Raw genomic sequence first — 22,221 nt, 5'->3', positions numbered from 1 at the left:
CCTTTTTATTAAATTGATTTTTTTTCTCAACTTCACCCTTCAATCAGTTTTTTTATTTCAATTTTGAACTTTATTTTTTTAATTATTATTTTTATCCTTTTGTGTGATTAATATTCTTTTTCCAAGCTAATCATTCAATATTTAATTGGTTGGATTTCATAAATTTTTCAGATAAGGTGTTTCTAGTCTAATGTCTTATATTATAAGTTTAAAAAGTTAACGTGAATTAACATTATTTTACACACACACTTATGTTCTTTTCAACTTTGTGGTTTTTTTATATTTTTTTATATATTGGGTTATCATGTTTTTATAACTTGGATTCTTGTCAATTCTAGGATGACCTACCTTTTATTGCCAGAAGTTATAGATTTATTATGATAACTCGGATTAACTTGGTATTTATCGGGCTTGAGAACGATACTGTATCATTTATTTATTTTTACATTAAAAAAATATTTTTTTCTAGGTTTTTATTTTTTTTATCATCCAATTAAAATAAAATTAATCTATTTGATTAAATTCAATTTTTTTTCTTCTTAAAAACTTGTTTAGCTGTTTAGGCTTCTTAAATATTATTTTAAACCATAAAAAAAACTGCGGCTACACGACTAGTTTTTAATGCTGAAACAGCTATTTTTCCGTCCAGTTACATTGCGATGACACCTGATGGTGCGTTTCATCCTTTCTTTTGTTCTATTGGATCTAGAAGAAATCTAAGAAGAAAGTTTTTTAAAAAAAAATTGACTTCAACTACACTGCATAAACACACATAAATTAACCAATTCAACATATCTTGGTATTCAGAATGTTTCCTTCTACATAACCCAATGGTCCGCGGTATTAGTATCAACACAATTCAACACAGCACACATAAATTTCCACGTCTCAATTAATATTTTAGTATGAAAATCTTCCACCCCTCCTTTACTCCATTATTCTCAGTGGATTAAATAAATAGAATACGTAAAGGCCACACCCTCCTCCCTGGTGTCGATTATTGAAGTGTTTTCGGAGGCTCACCAGAAGTCAGCCTCTCGGAGCACTACTTATTTTTATGTTTTAAAAATATATTTAAAATATTTAATTTTTTATTATTATTTTAAATTAAAATTTTTTTATATATTTATATTATTTTAATATATTTTTAAATAAAAAATTTTAAAAAAACAATCACAATGGAATACTTGTTTAAACTCTTTGATCACTTATTTAGCATGCGAGATTGTCCACGTATGCACAGTGAAGATGATGTCACCAAATACAGGCAAACACTGTAACAAGTTTAATTTATTAAAAAATAGTACGTGGAAGGACAAGGAGGAGATGGGCACAAAGCTATTGGTATACAGCTGGCTTAAAAGGGATTCTTGAGACAACATCTCTCCTTGGAGATATACATTGCTCAGTAAAGCAAAAAAATCATCGAAGCAAAATTAAATTTTTGGCCCACTTCTTCTGGGGCAGCCTGTTAGAAAAAGCACATCCTACCTAATCTAGTCGAAGCGGGTCGAAGAGCTTGTTTGTTTTCAAGGTTTTTAAAAATTTTATTTTTTTTATATATTTTGAAATCATTTTTATATATTAATTTTTTTTAAAAAAAAAATCCAAACAAACACCCAAAGTTGTTAGTTGAATAAGCACATCTTTTTAGAACATCACCTGTAGAGTATAAAAACATGAGGATACTATAATTTTCCAATCCCGCATGCAAAAAGACCTGAGAAGGATTCACAGGCTTTCATGACCACAAAGAAACTGAGATGTGCCCATCGTCAATAAAATTAAGACACAGCTCAACTAAATATGGCAAGAAACGCACCAAAAATAAACAAACTGAAGACAAGCTGAAAATCTCAAAAGTTCGATTTCATTGCTATAACATAGACAAGATGTGAGGAATGGGCAAAACTCAAAAAACCCAGTAACATTGAAAACAATTCAAGAAACTGGAGCATTCCTTGGACGGCTCTATTAGCACAGGAAAACCCAAAGAACACTTGCTCAGTAAAATGTGTTCACTCCTCCCTATCTCTCAACAAAACATAAAAACAGAACTCACTTGCAAAAACATTCTCAAGGGCCTATGTTAGTAGTCCTCCTGAGATCTCTAGTCGCTGTAATATAACTCAAATAAACTGATAAATCATAATGATAATGATAATTTTACTATTACTAAAATCCTAGCTGCAAAACTTATAGGCATGCAATGTTGAGGGGTTTCTGTTGATGATCATCCAAATAAGAAAACTCCTCGTTGCCAAACTCGAAATCATAATCAGGAAGATCGCTTGGTTCTTCACCATTTAGCCCGCAGATATCAAGATCAACAATGCCACAGTAATCATCATAGAATCGACCAAACTCATCAATAAGATTCCCGACCTCCTGTCCAAGGTTAAGATCATGATCAAACGGACAAGAAGCCAAAGGATCGGTCATAAAAGCCAGATCAGGTATATCAAGATCCGCAACAGAGGCACAAATATCTTCATCTTTAATCAAAAGACCACAATCACCACCGGTGACATTTGACACCACAGTAGTGTCAAGTTCAAGTTCAAGAACAGAAGCTGGGGAAGTATGTGAAACTACGCTATCATCAGTTTCATCGGAAGCAGAACTGCCTTGATTTTTGCTGCTACAGTGAGAATGAGATTGTAGGTCACCAGCAGATGATGACATGATTTGGCTTTTCTCAGAGGCAGCCATAGCCAAAGCAAGAGCCTCATACTCCTGCTTCTTCGCCTCGTAGGCTTGAGCAGCTTCTTCGAGAGTATTGAAAGTACCCAACCATGTCCTCACTTTGGTCACTGGATTCCTAATCTCAGCTGCCCATTTACCCCATTTCCTTTGCCTGACACCAACAGGTTTCTTCGGTGCTAGTTTCTTTTCTTCGGTTGTTGATGTTGGGGTTTTGGGCAAAACCCTTCTCCTCTTACTGGGGGGTTTAGCGCTATTATTACTGTCTTGACAGGAGCTCTCAGGCTCAAGGGCTTTTGGCTGGGGAGAAACAGCAAGAGGAAGATTGATTTCTCGCACGAAACGTTTTTTTAAGGATCTTCTATCAGATTCATCATCGCTCGAATCAGTTTCGGTGGCATATGGATCGTTACAGATGACACGGATTTTTCTCATTTTGGACTCTATTTTAGACTCCTGGGACAAGACTGGATTTGAATCGTTGTATTTTTGGCAGGATTTTACGGGAAGAAAGGGTTGCCTTTTTGGTTCTGGAATTATAGACGATGGAGACACTCTTCAAAACCCTTCAAAGTGAGATACACAGAACTTTGTGAATGATAAAGGAACAGATCAAAAGAAACTAAAGCAGAGGAAGTTTATTTGATTATCAAGTGAGAGCCCCTCTCAAGAACAGGAAAAGATAGAAGAAAGCTCCAAAAGAACAGGTCCTGCAAAAACGAGAAAACCCAACAAACCCATTTCAGAAACTGGCCAAAAACATCCAAAGATCCCAAAAATACATGTCACAGGTTAATAAAAAAAGGAAAAAAAGCATACCTTATTGGTCTCAAAGGCATCGAAATTGCCGAGTACACCAGATTCAACCTCTGTTGTAAACAGCCGAGAAGCATATAGCAGAGTAAACTACAGCAAGAAGCAACAACGGAAGTTTTTGCAATCAAAGATAAAATCCAGAGCTGCAATTGCACCCCAACCAAAGCCAAATCAAACTCAGCCGACATAAATCCACTCCTCAAAACAGAGAAACCTCTCTCTAGGGTTCTTCCCCGCTCCCTTAGTTTAGCCAAAATGAAGGAACAAATATATGAGATATGGCTACAGATTTATAGTAGGAGAATAAGCACCGAGTGATAAACAAGCCCACGAGGGTAATACAAATAAAAGATTAAAAAGGATTACAAATCTATGGATACAATGCTCCCTCCATAACATGACAAAACATCATCTGTTGAAATACTTTTAAAAAAAATATTTAAGGTTTCAGGTTTTTTTTGAAAGATACTATCATAAAGACCTTAACCAGACCTTAACTCCATAACGCAAATCTCCATAAAAACTTGAGTAAAAAAATAAAAATCTAACAAGTGATAGTACTACCTTGGTGACTGTGTCTCTGTCTTCTCTTCCACTACTGGTCTCTATCTCTCTGCCCTGTTCTCTATTCTAGGCCATTCACAATTTCACTTTTCTCCATGCGGTCAAAAATGAGAGACGGTGCAAACGTATTTATAAAAAGAGAGAAATTTAAGTTACTGTTAAGAATTAATTAATACTACCAAGAAAAGTAAGTTGTAGCCGATAAATACTGACCTGGCATGATATCTATCATGCATGACCATCATCTACTTACAATGTCATGTCTATCATGCCGTGCCAGTTAAAATTTTGTTTTCACATGAGTTTTGAGTCAACACGTGTAGGATGCTGAGGTGATTATTGGTTTGGAAACGGTAGGTGGGGTTAACATCAATGCGTTTTACATGGAATGTTGAGTATACGCGCTATCAGAGTTCGTATGTGGATGTGCGTGACTAGTTAATGGCCGCTTTTTGGGGAACGAAGCGCCGCGAAAGCGTATTCGACGGATAGTTAAGTGAGTGTTTTTAGATATAATCTTTATATGTTAATGTTAAAAATACAGTATTATCTTAATATATCTTTAGTTAAAAAATTATTTATATAAAAATATCTTATAGTGCCATGCACACATTTAATCGAAATGTATGGGGGTTATAGCTGTAAATAACTTCAGTTGATGCCTTAAAAAGTCTTGCTCCCGGTCCTAAACGGTACCGCCTTGAAGTCTTTCTTAGGAGTATTGGTTTTTAATAGGAATACTTTATTCATTCGACTGGATTCCTTTGTACATTTCTATATTAATTAATAATCGAGAGGCAGTCTCGGGGGAGGATTTGTAGGATAATGTATTGGCGTCGAGACTTTATTGGCCAAATCTTTAAAAGTGGGAGGGAATACTTCTTTCCCTTTTTGCACTGTCCATTAATGTGTTTCTAAAAATAAATAAATAAAAAGTTGTTGGGGTGCAATTATGTTTGATGTGGACTTTGTTTTCCATAATTATTTTCACCTTCTGCAATGGTGATTTTATTCTAAATTAGTATCTATTTTTATCAAAAAAAAAAAAATTGTATGTATTTAGGCTTTCAAGCATGGTTTTTTGACCTGATAAATTATCCAAGGATCCGAGAACCTGGTGTGACATATCTGGTCTGATAGATTAACTCATTGATCAGACAATACCCTGTCAAAAACCTAGTTGAAACTTCATTAACTTATATTTTTTTTACTAAAATGATGTTATTTTAATTTTTTTTTAAATAATATTGATAACTCGATCAAAACTCAAAATTCAGATCTTCAGATCAAACCGACCATGAGTATAAAAACTATGCTTTCAAGTTTCAACACTTACATGGGCTGTCACTTTATTAGGGATACGAAAAAAATGGAAAGGTTTCTTTGGATTTCTTTTATTTCTTTTCCTAAAGAACTCACTGGTTGATTTTAAATTGTTGTTTTTACCTAGGAATTTTCTCTACTTTGTCCGGTGAAAAAAATTCTCTATTTTATAGATGAAACCATAAAAATACATAAAAGCAAAACATTTACGTACGACAAGAATAACTTCAAGATTTTTTTTTTAAAAATACATAAATCTTTTTCCATGTTTAAAAATATGTAAATTTTTTAAATAAAAACTTCACAGAGAGAGAGAGAGAGAGAGTATAAAAAAACGAAATGTGATAACCTTTTAGTGCATGAGAATTATTAATTTCATTTATTTTTACTTTTTTTTTTCAAATATTCTTTTTCAATGTTTTTCACAGAGGTGCAAGAAAGTGAAAGATTGATGCGTGGAGAGAACTTTACACGAATTTTACAAAAACCTCAAGTAAAAATAAATAAATGTGGCCATTAAGTGGGCCCATCGAGTGCCAATTGCTGACTTTAATTGGAGTCCCTGGAGCTGTAATTAATTTTACTAGAAGAAGTTGTTGTATGAATGATCTCCCTGTCGAGTTCATGTTAGCGTGTCTGACATTGTATTTTAAAAATATTTTTTTAAAAAATTAATTTTTTTAATTAATATATTTTTGGTATTTTAAAATTATTTTAATATGCTATTTTAAAATAATTTTTTAAAAATAAAAAAATATTAATAATATACTTTTCTAAATAAAAAAATTTTTTAAAAACAACCATAACTATACTTTTTAAATACAAATACAGTATATCACATTTTATCAATCAATTCTTCGGAGCACTTTATGTAAAACAAAATCCACTCCCTTGATGCACGAGCTTCCTCGAATAGACCTGCAACTTTATAAATTGAGTTCGTATTTGTATTTCAAGATAGTTTTTTAAAAAAAAATTATTTTAAACTAATTTTTGTTAGTATTTTTATATTACTTGGATGTATTAATATTTAAAAAATAAAAAATATTATTTAATATATTTTTAAATAAAAAATACTTTAAAAAGTAAGTAAAAATCTGTAACTACTCTACCAAAATCTCGTACAAAACAATACTATTAAATTTAAATGATATGGGAGAAACATTCTTTAATAACGCATGAAATAAGTTAAGTGTTACTTTTTGTGCAATTTCTTATTGTGATATTTTTATTCCGATAGTTGGACGATGATTTGTTTATTTGAGTGAGAGAGGACTTCCATTAATAATTTTTTTTTTAAAATGAAAAAACCTGGAAGCCAAAGAACAAACGGGGCATAGAAGAACAATTTTTACTGGCAACATTATATATGTGATTTATTCCATACGTTGTTGTCCGTTGGTCTAGGTGTCCTCTGTATTTTATTCATTTTTTTCTGTTTTCGTAGTAATTAATTATTGCAGTAACATGGCTAATTTTATTTTACTTTTTTCACCTGTTTGCGGAAAGCATAATTAAACTGTTTATGTGTGGGTAGTGATGTGTACTGTGCTAAAGTGTTTTTAGTGACTACTTTTGGTGCTTGTTAATTAATTAATTAATTAGTGATTGACTTGCACGGAACAAAACATCTCTTCATTGAATAAAAAGAGAGAAAATCTCTTTAATTTCCACCGTCAATTGCTGGGTTTACTTTTTACAATAATTTTTATTTAAAAATATATTAAAATAATTCTATTTTATTTTTTATATTAAAAGATGATGATATAAAAATATCGAATATATATTAATTTTAAATAAAAATAAATATTTTTTTAAAAGTATTTTTAAAATATAAAAACCAGAGGCTCATAAAGTCAATCAGTTACTCCGCGCGTCTATTTACCTTCCGATTATAAAATTTATTCAATAATCACTACTAACCGATTTAAAGTGACTCTACATGGACTTCATACATACCAGAATCTTTGAAGGAAGCCAGTATACGTCTCGGTCATATAAAATATAAAGCAAGCTAATATTTTTATTTATGAACAATTAAGTATTAATCCCAATTTTAAAATATATTGAAAGAGTCAAAGCAAGGAAAAGAAAAGAATAATATATATATTTTTTATTAACATGAATATCTGAATCAGTTTTCATATATTTTTAATTAATTTTACAGGTTTTTAAAATTAACAATGATATAAACCTTCCATAACTATATTATATTATCAATTAAAAGAACTCAAAATTAAAATTACAAGAAAACAAATCCTTTAATTTTAAATTTTTATCATCAAACCAAATACTTATAAAAAAAAAAAAAATATTCTAATTTCTTTGCAGGGTCGTCGGATTGAAAAAAATAATATTCTTGTACGTAGCATTGGAAACAACTGATATTTTTTAAATTTTATTAATTAATAATTAATTAAAAGAGACATAATTTTCAGAGGAGCACGCATCGCGAACGTGTTAATGTCCACATGGGGAATAGCAATGGTCAAATCAAACGGCCCGTACTCCATCAGCTGAATAAAACAGTACTCGGACCTTGTCCCACTCCCCGACCAGCCAGTATTCTAAGTAGTGACACCGCAACACCAGTCACTGAAAAATCTTGCTCGACTAAAAAACAAGTCCTCTCGGTGGGCGTGCAAGAGGTGGAAAATCTGGTTAAAATGTATGGGTTTGCGACTTTTCGTGTTATGGTTCAGAAAGTACGAGTCGGCAGCTGTCTAGTTTTGGGCGACTGAAAGGTTGCCGAAAAATTAGATTGAGAGTTTATTGGTCAAAAAACTTTGATTTTAACTCATGTTTTATTCTAAACATCTAAAAAAACACTGATAAATCTATTTATAATTTTAAATTGCCAAAATTTTAAAGAATTTCAAGTTGAAATCTATCATCTTAACAAGTATGGATAAAAAATTATGTTTATTTTAAAATAATCATTAATTTTTTTAAATGTTCTCTATGATTTAATATATTAATATAAAAAAAAAAATTAATAAATTACTTTTATATATTTTTAAATAAAAAACCTTTTAAAAAGTATCCCCAACGTAATATCAAGCACGATACCTAAATTAGCATGCAAGGCATGACCCAATATGACATGACATGCATATGAACCCATGCATGGATAAGGATTTATTGGCACATCATATGTATGATCCGAGCATTAAATTGGCCTGTGTGTGGAGAGGAAGACGAGAGTGTCACGCAAGAGAGGATGGGATGTGTGGACCATGAAAGGTAGCTTCCGTTTCCCGCCATAGGCGCCGGCGTGGAGCCCATTGACTTCATTTTCCCGCCAAAACGACCATTTTCTCGGTCTTACCCTGAAGGAGAGATCGACACGTGTCACCTTGGACAAGTGTGAGCCAGCTGTTAGGCCATTAATGGTGATGGTGAGGGGCCACATAGAAATGAGTTGTATCTAGGAGTAACTTTTCTGTTTTTTGCCTTACTTTATCTGTTTGTGTGCTGATGTGTAAAAAATGGAAGTTATGATGTGTAACTGAGTCCTTCCCATCGCTGTAATAAGCCGACAGCACAGATATGTGGACAGGAAATTATGTAAACTTCTTCTCTTTTTTTTCCAAATATATCATCTCCCTCGTGTTTTTTTTTAATGCTTTCCAGGTAGAAAATCATGGGTTCAGATTTCCCAGTCAGTTAGTGGAGGTGCCTTGCATTCTACAAAACTGGAACTCCAATTATCAAATGCCATAGACAGCGCTGAAAATTCTCAAGATTTTAAGACTTCTACTAAAACTTTAAAAATAAGTTCCGAGATAAAAAAGAAAAAAAAAGGGATCCGGGAGTGTTTTTCACCGTGTATGGGATCCGGAGACTGGCTGAGATATCATTCACGATATCAAATATGAAATACAGTATATTTTTTTATATTTAAATAATATTTGTGTGTAAAGAATCTTTTTGTGCGAACACTGCAATAGTCTTTTCAAGTTCACACTGGCTGAGATATTCCTATACAAAAACCCAAGTGAAAAACATTGAAATCCCGTGAAAATCTTATGAAAAGTTCAAACCTTTTTTTTTTATCCTCTTTGTTGGAATCTTACAGATGCTATACTCGGAGAAAAAATATCGAAAAATGACAGCGTATTGTTTGCTTTGTTTCCATTTATAGGCATGCAAAGTTTTAAAGTCATGTAAATCACATTGTTAAAAAAAAAAATTAAGGGGTTTTAAAGTCCTGTTTCTATCGAGACATGTTTTGAAAAATTATTGAATTTTATTTAAGCTTTAAATTATTAATTTTTAATATTTTTATTATTTTAATGTGTTAATTATCAAAATTATTTTTTTTAAAAAATAATTTAATATGTTTTCAAAAAAATATATTTTAAAAAACATCTGCTACAGTCTCGAAAAGTCACTTAATGCACCCCATCACAAAACATTATTCATTATAATAGTTTTATTTTTGTATTTGGCTTTTTTTTACGATCTATGTTTTTTTTTTTTAATTCCAGTATCATCCCCAAGCATTAAGTTTGTTTTAAATTAAACTTTCATAATTTTTTTTTGTTTTTTATGAAATTATCTTAGTTTCATAACTTGTACTAAAAGTTTGACAACTTAATTCGATTTAATTGATTTTTCTCTCCCGGTTTCGTCATAAAAACATTAAATTGATTGGGAAATTAGGCTTCATGATTTAATTTGCTCTCTATGATGTTATTTTTATCTTGTGACCAAGTTCACAACTTTGTCAGATTAACTTGAGTTAGTTTTTTGTGTTTTTTTTTATCGATATTTTTTTTAATTTCATATTGCAACACTAAATTAATTAGAAATTGAGTTTTATAACTTATTTTAATTTGTTTTACATTGAGTTATCTTGATCCAGGAAGTGGATGTTAATAGGTTACTAGCGTTGACCAAGTTTTTTTTATCATTTATTTTTTTAATTTCATTATTTGACATTGACTTTATTAAAAAGTATGATTCATGATTTGTCTTTATATGTTTTACATAAAGTCATCATAGTCTTGTGACCTAGCATGTAAATTGTCAGGCTTAACCCGAAGTTGAACCGAATCGATCTAATATATTGTTGTTTTGATATTTATATAAAAATTTCATATTAGGTGTTTATTTCGAGTAGAACTACGTTTTTACTGGTCTTCTAGCTTGTTTATGGACTCGCTAAGTTGGTGTCACATCAAATTAATCTTTACGTAATTTATTTTATTTTTTCATTGTATAAAACATTAGCAACGCCTAATATTTTTTTATGTTAGCAAAATATTTTTATTTGATCCATGGCATAGTGCAGACTAATAAATACTACTCGATGGAGTTGTCTCTTGACAATTATCTCCCTGGATAAAAAATTAAAAAAAAAAAACCAAACAAACAAACTCTAAGCTATGATTTAGGATCACATTGATCTTTTTTTACCGTAATTCATTTCCATTTTCAAAATGTTTAGGGGTAGAATTAGTTTTTATTTTTTTTTTCAAAATCAAATTACTCAAATACACCATGAACAAAAAGGAGATGGCTTAAGGCCGGGGTTTTCATGTCTTTTTCTTATTTTTTCTATCAAAGTCAGATTACTTAATTATTTATGGATTCAAAATTAACTAAACTATCTTTCATAGTTTTTTTTTTATTTTTTATGTAAAGTTGAACACGAGCATCCGGTTTGTAGCCAACAAGCACTCGTTTTTATCTTTCTTTTCTTTATTCTCCTTGATAGTTGTGCGAGTCCTTTCATTTTTTAACTTAACACTCGTGGTCCCTAACTCTTAATTACTATTTTTTTTTAAAATAGTCTATAAAATTAAAAAAAAATTAATTTTAATTTTTATTTATTTTAAAATTCAGCTTTATTTTTGGATTGTTGTTTGCTATATCTATAATTATTTAAATTTTTTTTTTTAATTTCATTCCCTGAGTTTCTTTTATTATCAAGTTTGATTCTTATTTTTTTAATTATTATTTTTTTACTCTAATTTTTTTAAAATTGATATTCTTGTTTTATGATTTTACCATTCAATATTAAATTAATTGGTTGAAAATCAAGCTTTTTAGTTGAACACGGGTGTAGGATTTCATCAATTATAGGTTTTAGAGATTATATTAAGTTTAAGAGGTTCACATTGGGTTTGTTTGTTTTTAATTTCCACTGGTTATGCTATTTTTGTATCCTTTAACATCTATTTAACTGGAAACTAGGTTCTTGTTCTTTTTATTTTGTTGTTTTATATGGATTTTTTACTGGTTCTAAAAATAATCTTGGTTATCTTGAGTTTTTTTATTTGTTGTTTTGTTGAGTTTTGGCTAATTATTTAAATTGATATTTTCGTTCTAGTTCCATCCTTTAATGTTTTAAATATTATTTTTAAAATAATTTATAAATTATTTTTTTTTCAATTTCATCACCCATTAATTTTCAATCTTTTGGATTTTGTTCTCATCATCTTAATTTCTATTGTTCTATATAAGATAAATTTTTATTTTTAAAATTTCACCGACTCTAAGTTTTTTTTTTTTTTTCTTGTCAAATTTCATTATCATTCTTTTTTATTACTATTTTTTTTATTTGGCAAATTTTTTAAATTAATATTTTTTTAATCTTATCACTTGACATTAAATTGACTAGGAATTGAACTTTTTAACCATGCCCAAATTTATGATTTCATGGGTTTTGATTTTTAAAAAATTAACTTAGATTTGAAAGGTTTGCACATGTTTTCCTTTTCTTTTATTTTCATTTCTTTAAGTTTTGCGTTAAATTAGAGACTCAGACTCTATTATTTTTATTTATTTTATTTATGTATGATTTTTTTATTAATTTAAAAAATGAACAAGGTTTTATGGTGTCTTTTTATATATGTTCATCGTCGGATATGCTCTAGCTAATCAATATGAAATCAGTTGGGAATTGAGTTTTTTTATTCAACATGAATCTAAGATTTAATGGGTTGCATTTAAGAGGGTTGTCCATGCTTGCTTGGTTTATTTATATATATATTTTTTATATATAAAAGCTTATTTTTTTTAAAATTTTATCATTCATCATTAATATAATTTGAAATTAAATTCTATTTTTGTATTTGCCCTGTATATGATTTTTTTTGTAAAATTAAAATTTATATTATTGATGATTAGACTTTTTTTTTCTCATACACCTTCTATGTGATTTTTATGATTTTTTAAAATACCTCAGATTATCTTGAAATTTTTTATTTATGGTTTTTCAAGTTCTTCATTTATTTATCTACCGAGCTATGCCCTGAGTTATATTTTCTTAATTTTACTTTTTAAAACACTTGTATTTTTTATATATAATTTTTTTTACCAATATAAAAAATAGCATGCGGTGCATCGTATGTCCACGAATCTAGACATGAACTTTAGTTCTTGGATAAAGCAGATCCTTGTGTTCCGATAAAAGAAATCGTGCTAGACATTCTACTGTTTCACCTTTGATTAAGTCGCCATCGACATCTTTATTACACAACCACCCTGTCTTATCGCTATAACAGGACATCAGAGACCGTTGTAGCTTTTGAAGTCTCATGTTTTGGAAAGCATTTCTACGACAATTTTTTTCCGAATCTCAAGCACAAGGGTCAAGGGAGGTTTGCATTCCGCCATTCATGCCGGGAAGGCAACCTGTGTACGGTGCTACCTTTTACCATTTACAACTCACAAGTCAGAGGAACCCATTCTCTTCTTAGCTCGCTTGATGGTTTATCTTCTTTGTTATTACTTGATGTGTTATATGGAAGATACTCTTTCCCAAATGAATCTGATTTCTTAGTTTTGGATTCTGGCGTCGATTTTTACTAAGATAAACAAAAATAATGTTATTTATATAGGTGAGAACTGGGATAAGATTTTATTTCTCACAATTTTACTAGTAGTTTTTTTCTTTTATCGTATTTCTTTGAGCATCACAACATTGTAGCTTTGCATCAATCTTCTGTATTTTTATTTTTTTTGTGTTATAAAAGTATTTTTAAAAAAATTTAATTTTTTTTATTGTAAATTAATATATTTTTAGTGTTTTTAAATTATTTTGATGTATTAATATCAAAAATAATTTTTAAAAAATAAAAAAATATATTATTTTAATATATTTCAACACAAAAAATTATTTAAAAAATAATCATAACCAAAATCTCTATACATGTTTTTCTCACTCTTTTTTTTTTCTGGACAAGTAAATAGTTGTTATAATTAAAGCAGGGGAGAAAGTCAAACATATTACCCACCATGCTGAAGACTAATTTTACCACCTAAAATTTAAGAGATTATGACCCCTTCTCCTAAAGGACGGGAAGGCTTTGGATTGTCTTAACTCACAACTTTCGCCATCTGAAGAGAGGAGAGGTGTTAGGGTAGTAGTGATTAATTCATAGATAGGAAAGCTAAATCTTTTTATTTCTGGAATGGAAAGAAATGTTGATTTGAATTCTTACATCTAAAAGTTTAAAATTAAAATTAAAATTAAATTTGTTATTGATTGTTTGTTTATAAATGTTTTTTGAGCCTAGAAGGTTTAGAAGATTTTTTATATGTGATTTTTATATTAAAAAAAAAAACAAGAAAATGAGGTTTTTTAATAATTTAGCTGGTGATATAACAATAAAGATTTTCATAGATCACGAAGAAAAATGGACAATGCATCATATTTTTAGATGATGCGTGGTCTATATGTTTTTTTAATTACAAGGAATATAAACCTGAGGCTAGTTGCAAGTCACAGGCACCTAGATTCACTACTAAACTCAATAGCTTTTTTTATTTTTTTTAATAGCCACTCCATTGATTTTTTAATTTTTATATGTATCTTATACATACAATGAAATAAATGTTGCATATTTTTTATTTGGTTTTTTTTAGAATTAATACCCGATTCGTTCAAAAACTCTTTCCCTCTCCCTCTCTTGATCTCTTGCTGGCAAAGAAAACTTTGAACGTAATGATATTTTCTATGATTTCCTCTTTTTTGTCATTTATTTCTTAGAATAAGGTTTCAGTGTTCTTTGACTGGATTGTAATAGATGTCTCTTATTTGTTGGAACAAGCTAACATTCCTTCGATAGCCGAACTCTTCTGTCAAGATGCCTGTCTGTGCGCATGACTCATTTTTCAATTGATTCACGACGGTGCTAAACTCGATGGTTTGAGTTATGCATAGAAAAAGCCCTACATTAGGCATCCCTTATCTACCATTATCATAAATGGTTTTGTCTAACTTTTTTTTTAATACAATAAATCACAATTCTCGTCTTATTTTTTATGGTATCATTTTGCCATGGAGATAGTGATGTCTATCAATATTTTATATGGCTTCCAGGTGATACTATCAATATTTATTTCATAGTTACATTTTCAATAAAAAGATGGGTACACCTAGACGAGATGTAATCACGTCGTCTTGCCATTTGGGTTGCCAGAGAGAGTTATGGCGAGGCCGGTGTGTTTTTCCGAGGAGCAAGGGGGGGGGGGGGATAGGACTTTGGATTTGATTCTTGTTAAGATTAGAGTTGTGTTTCGTTGAAATCAGGAACATAAATTTTAAGGAAGTAAGATTCGAGGATGAAGTATTAAGAGTGTTAAAAAAACATTAAGAGATGATAATGGATGGCAATGCATCCTCCACTCTCTTAATTTCCATACCAGCCTCCATTTATTATTCCTCCATTAAAATAATAAAGGAATATTGAAAATTAAAATGGGGAATTTTGACTTTTTACCAACGATTTATTTTCTTAAATTTTTCGAGTGCATAATAATCTGGAATTTCACACGGTTGGGCTAATCTATGCTTACAGAGCTCGAAGCGCGGCGAGCATTCCCCCGCCACCAAGATAGTGGCAGCACCGTTTTCTAATAAATTTAACCCTTAGAGGATGGAAGTTAGAAGTCACAAACTCACAGGTTAATCTTCAGAGGCCTCACATTGCAGACCTGCTGCAAACGTTAAAACTCGGTATAATTTTTCTAATCCCGGTCATGGGCTCATGCCCCGAATCCGAGGAAGATTTCCATTTTACCCCTCTGTGCATACCCAAGATACTCTTGTTGTGCAAACGGAAATATACGGCTATATAGAGTTTTGAGTGGCTGAAATTCTATCCACAGAATCTGCCCCCACGCCTATTTCTGTATTTCAAAAGGAAGGCATGACCAATTGACCATGATAGCACTAGAATACTACTTCATAATGTTATAGAATTACTTCAGGAACTTGACATTGCATAGCTGCATTGTAAACTACAATATCAATGAGAATGCGCTTATTAAGAAAGCAGTGAAATCTAAAGACTCTCTTTAATTGCTTTGGATAGAAAAGGATGAACATATTTTAGCTCATCTCTTCTCCGTAAGAACCCTGACAACAAACGTAAAATGCATCAACAATCTCAGTACATAATCTGAAATAGAAGTAACGAGCCTTGTCAAAGCTCAACCGCTGATCCCCATTTTCCAGGACATGGCAAAGTTTTTGCCAACAGGAATTTCCAAGCCATTAACTTCTACCATCACAATACTCTTCTTTTCACTGCCATCTTGGAGGTCCTCAAGATATTTCTGCTCCAATGTGGTCAACTCGATGTTTGAAGCAGCGGTCACTGGCTTCCCGTCCAACTCCAGTGCTGATGGTGCCCCGCTTCTACCCAATCCCAACACTGTCACCTTACTGATTTTCCAACCCTTATCTAAAGCAAACTTGCTTTCCTGAACTTCTGACCACAATTTCACAGTTCCTTGACTTGCAGTTGCATAGAAATCGACATATGTTGCCGATCCGCTTGCCAGTTTCATTTCTGGGAGCTCATCGTCATCGAGGAAAAGTTTACCTGCAGCTTTTCCATCACTAGCCCCTGCAGGGAAGGTCACTACAAGAGCAAAAGGTGTCATTCTGGCTTCCTTAGAGATCATTCCACCCTGCTGCATGGGTAGGATTGTGTTCTGATGCAAATGCACATTAACAACATGCAAGGGTGCATCAAGAGTTACATACTGCCCTCCTTCCGATGTAATGGCCTGTGTCATATCGAATAAGCTGTACCAACTACCAGGAGGAAAGAGTGCTTTAACCTGTGATTTCCCTTGCTCAAGCACCGGAGATATCATGAGGCTACTTCCGAGCAAGAACTGGGTGCTCAACCCGTAACACTCAGTGTAATCTGGGAACGAGAAGAAAAGTGGTCTGGCAATTGGGGCTCCTGTGGTATGAGCCTCATAGTTCAGCGTGTAGAGATATGGAAGAATCTTGTACCTCATACCAAGTGCAGTTCTAGCAGACTCAGCTACTGAATCCCATTGATAAAGCTCCTGCCTTGGGGAATAGAAGTTCGCATGATCCCTTGAGAAGGGATAGAAAGCCCCCACCTCGATCCACCTGTTGCAGAGCTCTTCAGTGGGTGCAGGATAAAACCCACATATATCTGAACCAACCATTGGTACCCCAAAAATACCAAAATTTATCATAGTAGAAATGGAATATTTCAAATCCTCCCAAGTGCCTTTATTATCACCGGTCCAGTGAGCAGCATACTTGCCTGATCCAACATATGTGGAGCGTGATAATATAAATGGCCTCTTGCCTTCAAGACCTTGAAGGGCCTTGTGAGTAGCAATGGCCTGAGAGAATCCATAGAGGCTATGAGCATCATACTCCAAAACACCATTGTAGTGAACAGCACTGGTTGCTATGGTTTTGTACCCTATTGGAACCTGCAATCCTGAAGCATTTATCTTGTAAGGTGGATCATCCCATCTTGTCTTTGTTATGTTTTTGCAATCCAAGCAGCAGACCCAACCAGGTCCAGTTCCACTTGGACACTGCTTGCCCTTTGGGATTTTGCACAGTCCAGAACAAAAATTTGAAGCTTCATTCATGTCAATCCAAAGACCATCAACAGGGACAAGTTCATGGAATCGACGAACTTCATCACCCCACCAGTCTACTGTTTTTGGATTGAGAAAGTCAGGAAAGTTGACAGCTCCTGGCCAAACTTGAGCTAGGTAGGGCTCACCCTCATACTTGATAAATACATCATTGGCAATGCCTCTTTGGTACACGCCGTAACTAGAATTAACACCAATTCCAGGATCAATAATAACAATATACTTCATGCCAATGCTGTGTATTTTCTCTAGGAAAGCCAAAAGTTTTGGACGAGGATAGTTGACAAGGTTGAGGGTGAAGTCCTTGTGGCCATCCATGTGATCGTCATCATTCCAAATGACATCAAGTGGGATCCGAGCCTTTTTGTAGTTCTCGACAACATCTTCAACCACAGACAGGTTATGGTAACCCCATCTGCATTGGTGGAAACCTGTTGGCATCAGAATCACATGTTTAGCAGAATGAATTTTCCCAGTGTTTACATTGTGATTTTTTCGATACATGAAGGCAGCCGTATTAAACAACCAAAAAGAAATCTAAATTGAATTTGAAGCTTCAATAGCTAGAAAAGCATGATCAATAAATCAGGAAGTACTAAGATCTATGCTTGAACGAATGGTGTGTTTACGTTGACGGAGAAATAGCTTCAAGATATAGTTACCTATCCTAGTCACAACACTACTATCGTTCAAGAGATGAAGATAAACTGACAACCAAAAGCTTTTCAATCATCATATACCATTTTCCATTAATGTACCAGTGATTCAAGAATTTTTCTGTCTGTCTTTAACTACAGTATGCGACAACATGAAGCAAATTCAGCAGCTTAAACATAACAAATGTGTCCAGTTGATAAATTGGTTTCACACATTTAACCTAAGAAGTGAGATTTGGCTGATTGGCTCCCTATACTGGCAAGCCTTAGTCGTGGAGCCATCACCATAAAACTACAGCCTAACCTTGTTCTAAAAACAATTAACTACTCCATTGGCATATCAATAATTCTTTTCACCAAATGTCCATCCTCTTCTCGAGAGTCATTTTAAGGTGGAAAATGGCCTAGGCAGTTAAGCAGGAGTGCAGGTTAACAAGTCACGGAATAACATGAAAAATTTTACAATGGTGGTAATTTTAGATTCTCCTGTGATAACATAGCTAACTGGAAATCCCATGCCTTTCTTAGGTTTCGATCTGTCAAGTCTCAACAGCGAAGGGAAAAACAAGAGAACAATCCACATTCCCCACCACCAAAGGACAGCCTCAGTGTCTCACCCTAGCAGAACATGGCATCGGTGGGTGCAAACTACAGGTCCATCATATGGATGCTGCGGGAATGCTGGTCAAGGTATCAGCTTCATGTGGGACACATCGATATAATTATCACAGCAATGTGATAACGATTGTAGTCTGAATCAAGATTTTCCACTTCATGTGGAGAAGATAAGCTTTTGGAGGACCGCATGACGCGCAAGGATTGAATAGTAGTAGGGCGTTTTGGGGTCCAGTGGTGTCAAGATTTTTGGCTTGCAAAGTTATGCTAGAAAGCAGAAAATCTCAACGGTGAGATATAGAATCAAGACCCGTGTGGTATGACCCTGTCTTTATAAGTAACGTGGACCAAGAGCGAAAAGATCGTTTTAATTACTGATCAAGAAAAGAAAGAAAGATCATTTAGACTAAAAAAGTCGTTTCTAGAGAATTACGAAATAAATTTGGGAGGTGAAAGCATTTAGAGTCGCCATAGAGTAAAACAGCTATTGGGCCAACACCACCCACCTAAATTAAAAAAGAAAAGAAAAGAAAAGGAAAGCAATAACACGAGCATCCATCCGTATGTTACGCAGCACATCGACAAATCATACCGTCAATCAACCTTTCTTCACGTGCTTGATGCTGTTTGGTCTTATGGATTACACGTGTGTTTCAAAGTGATTTTTAACTTAAAAAAATATGAAATTATACTTTTTAGGAACCTAAGGATGTCAGAATCATTCATCACAGATCTCACAATAAATATCTCAATCATCAAAGAGATTGGCAAATCGTAGCTATGTTTACACACAACATGCTCACTATAAGATTTCCAAACAAGATATGCATGATGTCGTCTAAATTAGTGGCATCACGAATGATAAACAACTCAATGATACCGACATCCGCAAGTGTCCATCGACGCCGCGTGGATGTTGGTATTCTAGACTTTCCACGGTGAACACAAGCTACCGGAAAGGTAAATTCCATTATAAAGTCACAAAAAGAAGACAAAATGGATAAAAACAATCACTGGACCATAAACACAGAGACACACAACCAGCACATGTATAGACCAATCCATACACCCTACTATCAGTAGCACACGAGTCAGTCAACATTAGAGGCCTTATTTTCCCTTTTAACTATGAACCTCTACCTTATCATATCAATAAAACTAAGAAAGGAAACAAGCAGACAAGGAGATGATGCATTGAAACAAAGAGAACAGGAGTGGAGAATAGGATCATACCAAAAGCCCAGTAAGGCATTGGAGCTGGTCTTCCAATTAAAGCGGTGTACTGATCAACAACAGCAAGAGGAGTGGGTCCAGAAAAGAAGTAGAAGTCAAAAACACCCCCAATAATCTTGTATGTCAAAGAAGTTCCTCTGTAGAATACATCCATGCCATTGCTGTTCAACAACAGAACAGCATGAGCATAAGCTTGGCCCTTCACCTTCCTAAGATCCATGTACACCGGATGGGACCCATACAGATCAGCATTGAGATTAATGGCGGAGATATCAGTTGTATACAAGGTGTATGGATCTCCAGGGTACAGCTTAATACCATGCGGCTGTGTGTTCTCTCCAAGACCGTACAATGAAGCATCTTTAGGCAACTGTGTTGATATCTCCAAGTACTGATCTTTAAACACCATTTCACCAAATGACTCTGAACCGTCAGAGCTTGAATTGAAAAGGGTCTGCCCATTTGATTTTCTCTTCACTGCAAAACTAAAAGGGTCTACTATGTAGCTAAAAATCAGCTCAGAGCCTGAGTATTCCTGAACAGTTATTGGGTTCTTTCTTGATCTCCCTATTGTTTGCTTCAATGCTTGTGCTTTCTCTCTTGGTAACAGATTGTATGGCACTTCCCATCTCTGCTTCTCTGCATCAGTAATATGGACCCTTAAACGATCCTGTGTTTCATGCCTGCGCAAGTTTAATAATGTTAGTCTTTAGAGTAAGGAGCTCTGGGAATCCTGGACGTGACAAATTAACATGAAAACGACGGTAAAGGAGCTTACTTGACATAGAGCTGCAAGAGGGGGATATCAGGACCGTAGATTTTGTTCTTTTGCTTGACTTGGAGGATGCCTACAATGCCTCCGTCAGGGGTCTCTTCGATGGAAATGAGACGGTGGCCTTTGCCAATTTTGGTGGGTGTAGAAGACGAGTTTACTTGATAGAAAGATGGGAGCAAAACAAGAAGCAAACTAAAGAAGGACAGAGAAAAAAAGAGAACCAGTAGAGGAAGACATTGTAGCTAAACTAGCTAGTTGTGGTGTGACTAGCGAGGAAGAGGCTCTTTTTAAGGACGTGGTTGAGGGGTTGTTTAGTGTTTAGAGTCCCATGAAAGGAGAGTGAAGAGTAATCAGCACGTACATGTGAGGCAGTGATTGGGGCATGAGGGCCATCAGTGCCATGTGATGATGATGGCCAGTGGCCCCATTGTTGAATGCCACATTTTTTCCTCCATAATTTTTTGTCTCTTTTGGTAATTAGCTTCGTCTAATAGAATATCTCTCCGAATATGAAAGAATATCTCGTGGTAGAAAAAGGCAGTTTTTTGACATCCTCTGCTTAAATGTGCATATCATTATTCATATCCATGGATGGACGGTTTTGAAGGGCTTTGAAAATGCTGATGTTATATGTATATCCAGGTAGCGGGTATAGAGGATTGAATGCCAACGCCTGCAGTAAATGACCAGCAAGTCGCATCATTCCTATTTATATTTTATGTTTTAAAAATATTTTTAAAAAAAATTAATTTTTTTTTATTTTTTCTAGTATTTTTTTATATTTTCATATTATTTTGATATGTTAATATTAAAATTAATTTTTAAAAAATAAAAAATATTATATTAATATATTTTTAAATAAAAAATACTTTAAAAAATAATTATATTTCTAAATATACTATTAATAACTTGTTCCACATAATAGGTTCACTTCGAAATAGACTTTAAATCACAAAAATTTATGCTCACAATCAAATCGCATGACCCGTAAATAAACTTCGATGTCAAGGGAGAATTGGTTTTTTTTTTTTAATAAATTCTTAAAGATATAAAATTAAATTATAAATATCTAGCCTTGTATATATTTTTTTAACTGATTATATTTACAAGAATTGTTTTTTTAATTTCTAATCATTACATCCATATAAATTGTTCATTAAATTTTTTATGTGAGATAAATATACTACAATTCACACTTATTTTTTATAACCTATATCTATATGAATTCTTTCATAATGTTTTAGTACAAGGGTGATTATATTACACTTTACATTTTTTATATAACTTATATTTATATGTGTTGTTTCAAAGCATCTTTTGAGTTAACCAGGATCAATTCGTGCTATTTATAACTTAATTCCCAAATAAATACACTTTAATCTGGGTTTAATAACAATGATCTAAGTAATGAATGACGCGAAAAAAAATCCAAACTTAACTCACATGCCATATTATGTTCAATCAAGCCCCCTCCCTTTGGAGAAATTCTTCACTGGAATCAATCATTTATATTTATAGAAAAATAAAAATAAAAATATGAAACACTGAACAAAAAGATGAAGTTTAAAGTACTTGCTCTTATATTATAATAGCAGTTATTTCTTTTCGTCTCCACTATTATGACAATGCTATTTTGTAATT

At 32.9% G+C, this 22,221-nt stretch overlaps 2 protein-coding genes across 4 annotated transcripts; both read right to left on the bottom strand.

Moving 5' to 3' along the window:
• Positions 1-1,845: 1,845 nt before the first annotated feature.
• Positions 1,846-4,235, bottom strand: LOC118039930 (ethylene-responsive transcription factor ERF119). 3 transcript variants are annotated; one of them, XM_035046761.2, is made up of 3 exons: positions 4,084-4,235; positions 3,523-3,759; positions 1,846-3,413 (listed from the first exon to the last, which is right to left on the bottom strand). In XM_035046761.2, the coding sequence occupies exon 3, from the start codon at positions 3,136-3,138 to the stop codon at positions 2,197-2,199; it is 942 nt and encodes a 313-aa protein (XP_034902652.1). In that variant the 5' UTR covers positions 3,139-3,413; positions 3,523-3,759; positions 4,084-4,235; the 3' UTR covers positions 1,846-2,196. The 3 variants fall into 3 exon arrangements, with proteins under 3 accessions (XP_034902652.1, XP_073267280.1, XP_073267279.1); XM_073411179.1 differs by having other exon boundaries at positions 3,523-3,662; positions 4,084-4,225; XM_073411178.1 differs by lacking the exon at positions 4,084-4,235 and having other exon boundaries at positions 3,523-4,063.
• An 11,369-nt stretch (positions 4,236-15,604) lies between these two features.
• LOC118039931 (alpha-xylosidase 1-like) lies at positions 15,605-20,832 on the bottom strand. Its single transcript, XM_035046762.2, is given in 4 exon segments — positions 15,605-17,732; positions 19,806-20,488; positions 20,584-20,780; positions 20,782-20,832. Coding segments are annotated over 4 exon segments (2,796 nt in total). The 5' UTR covers positions 20,818-20,832; the 3' UTR covers positions 15,605-15,852.
• Positions 20,833-22,221: the final 1,389 nt, after the last annotated feature.

The sequence above is a fragment of the Populus alba genome, chromosome 8 (assembly GCF_005239225.2).
Source record: "Populus alba chromosome 8, ASM523922v2, whole genome shotgun sequence".
NCBI classification, from domain to species: domain Eukaryota; kingdom Viridiplantae; phylum Streptophyta; class Magnoliopsida; order Malpighiales; family Salicaceae; genus Populus; species Populus alba.
Note: the sequence above shows the minus strand (reverse complement) of the source record. Positions and strands in the feature narration are given on the sequence as shown.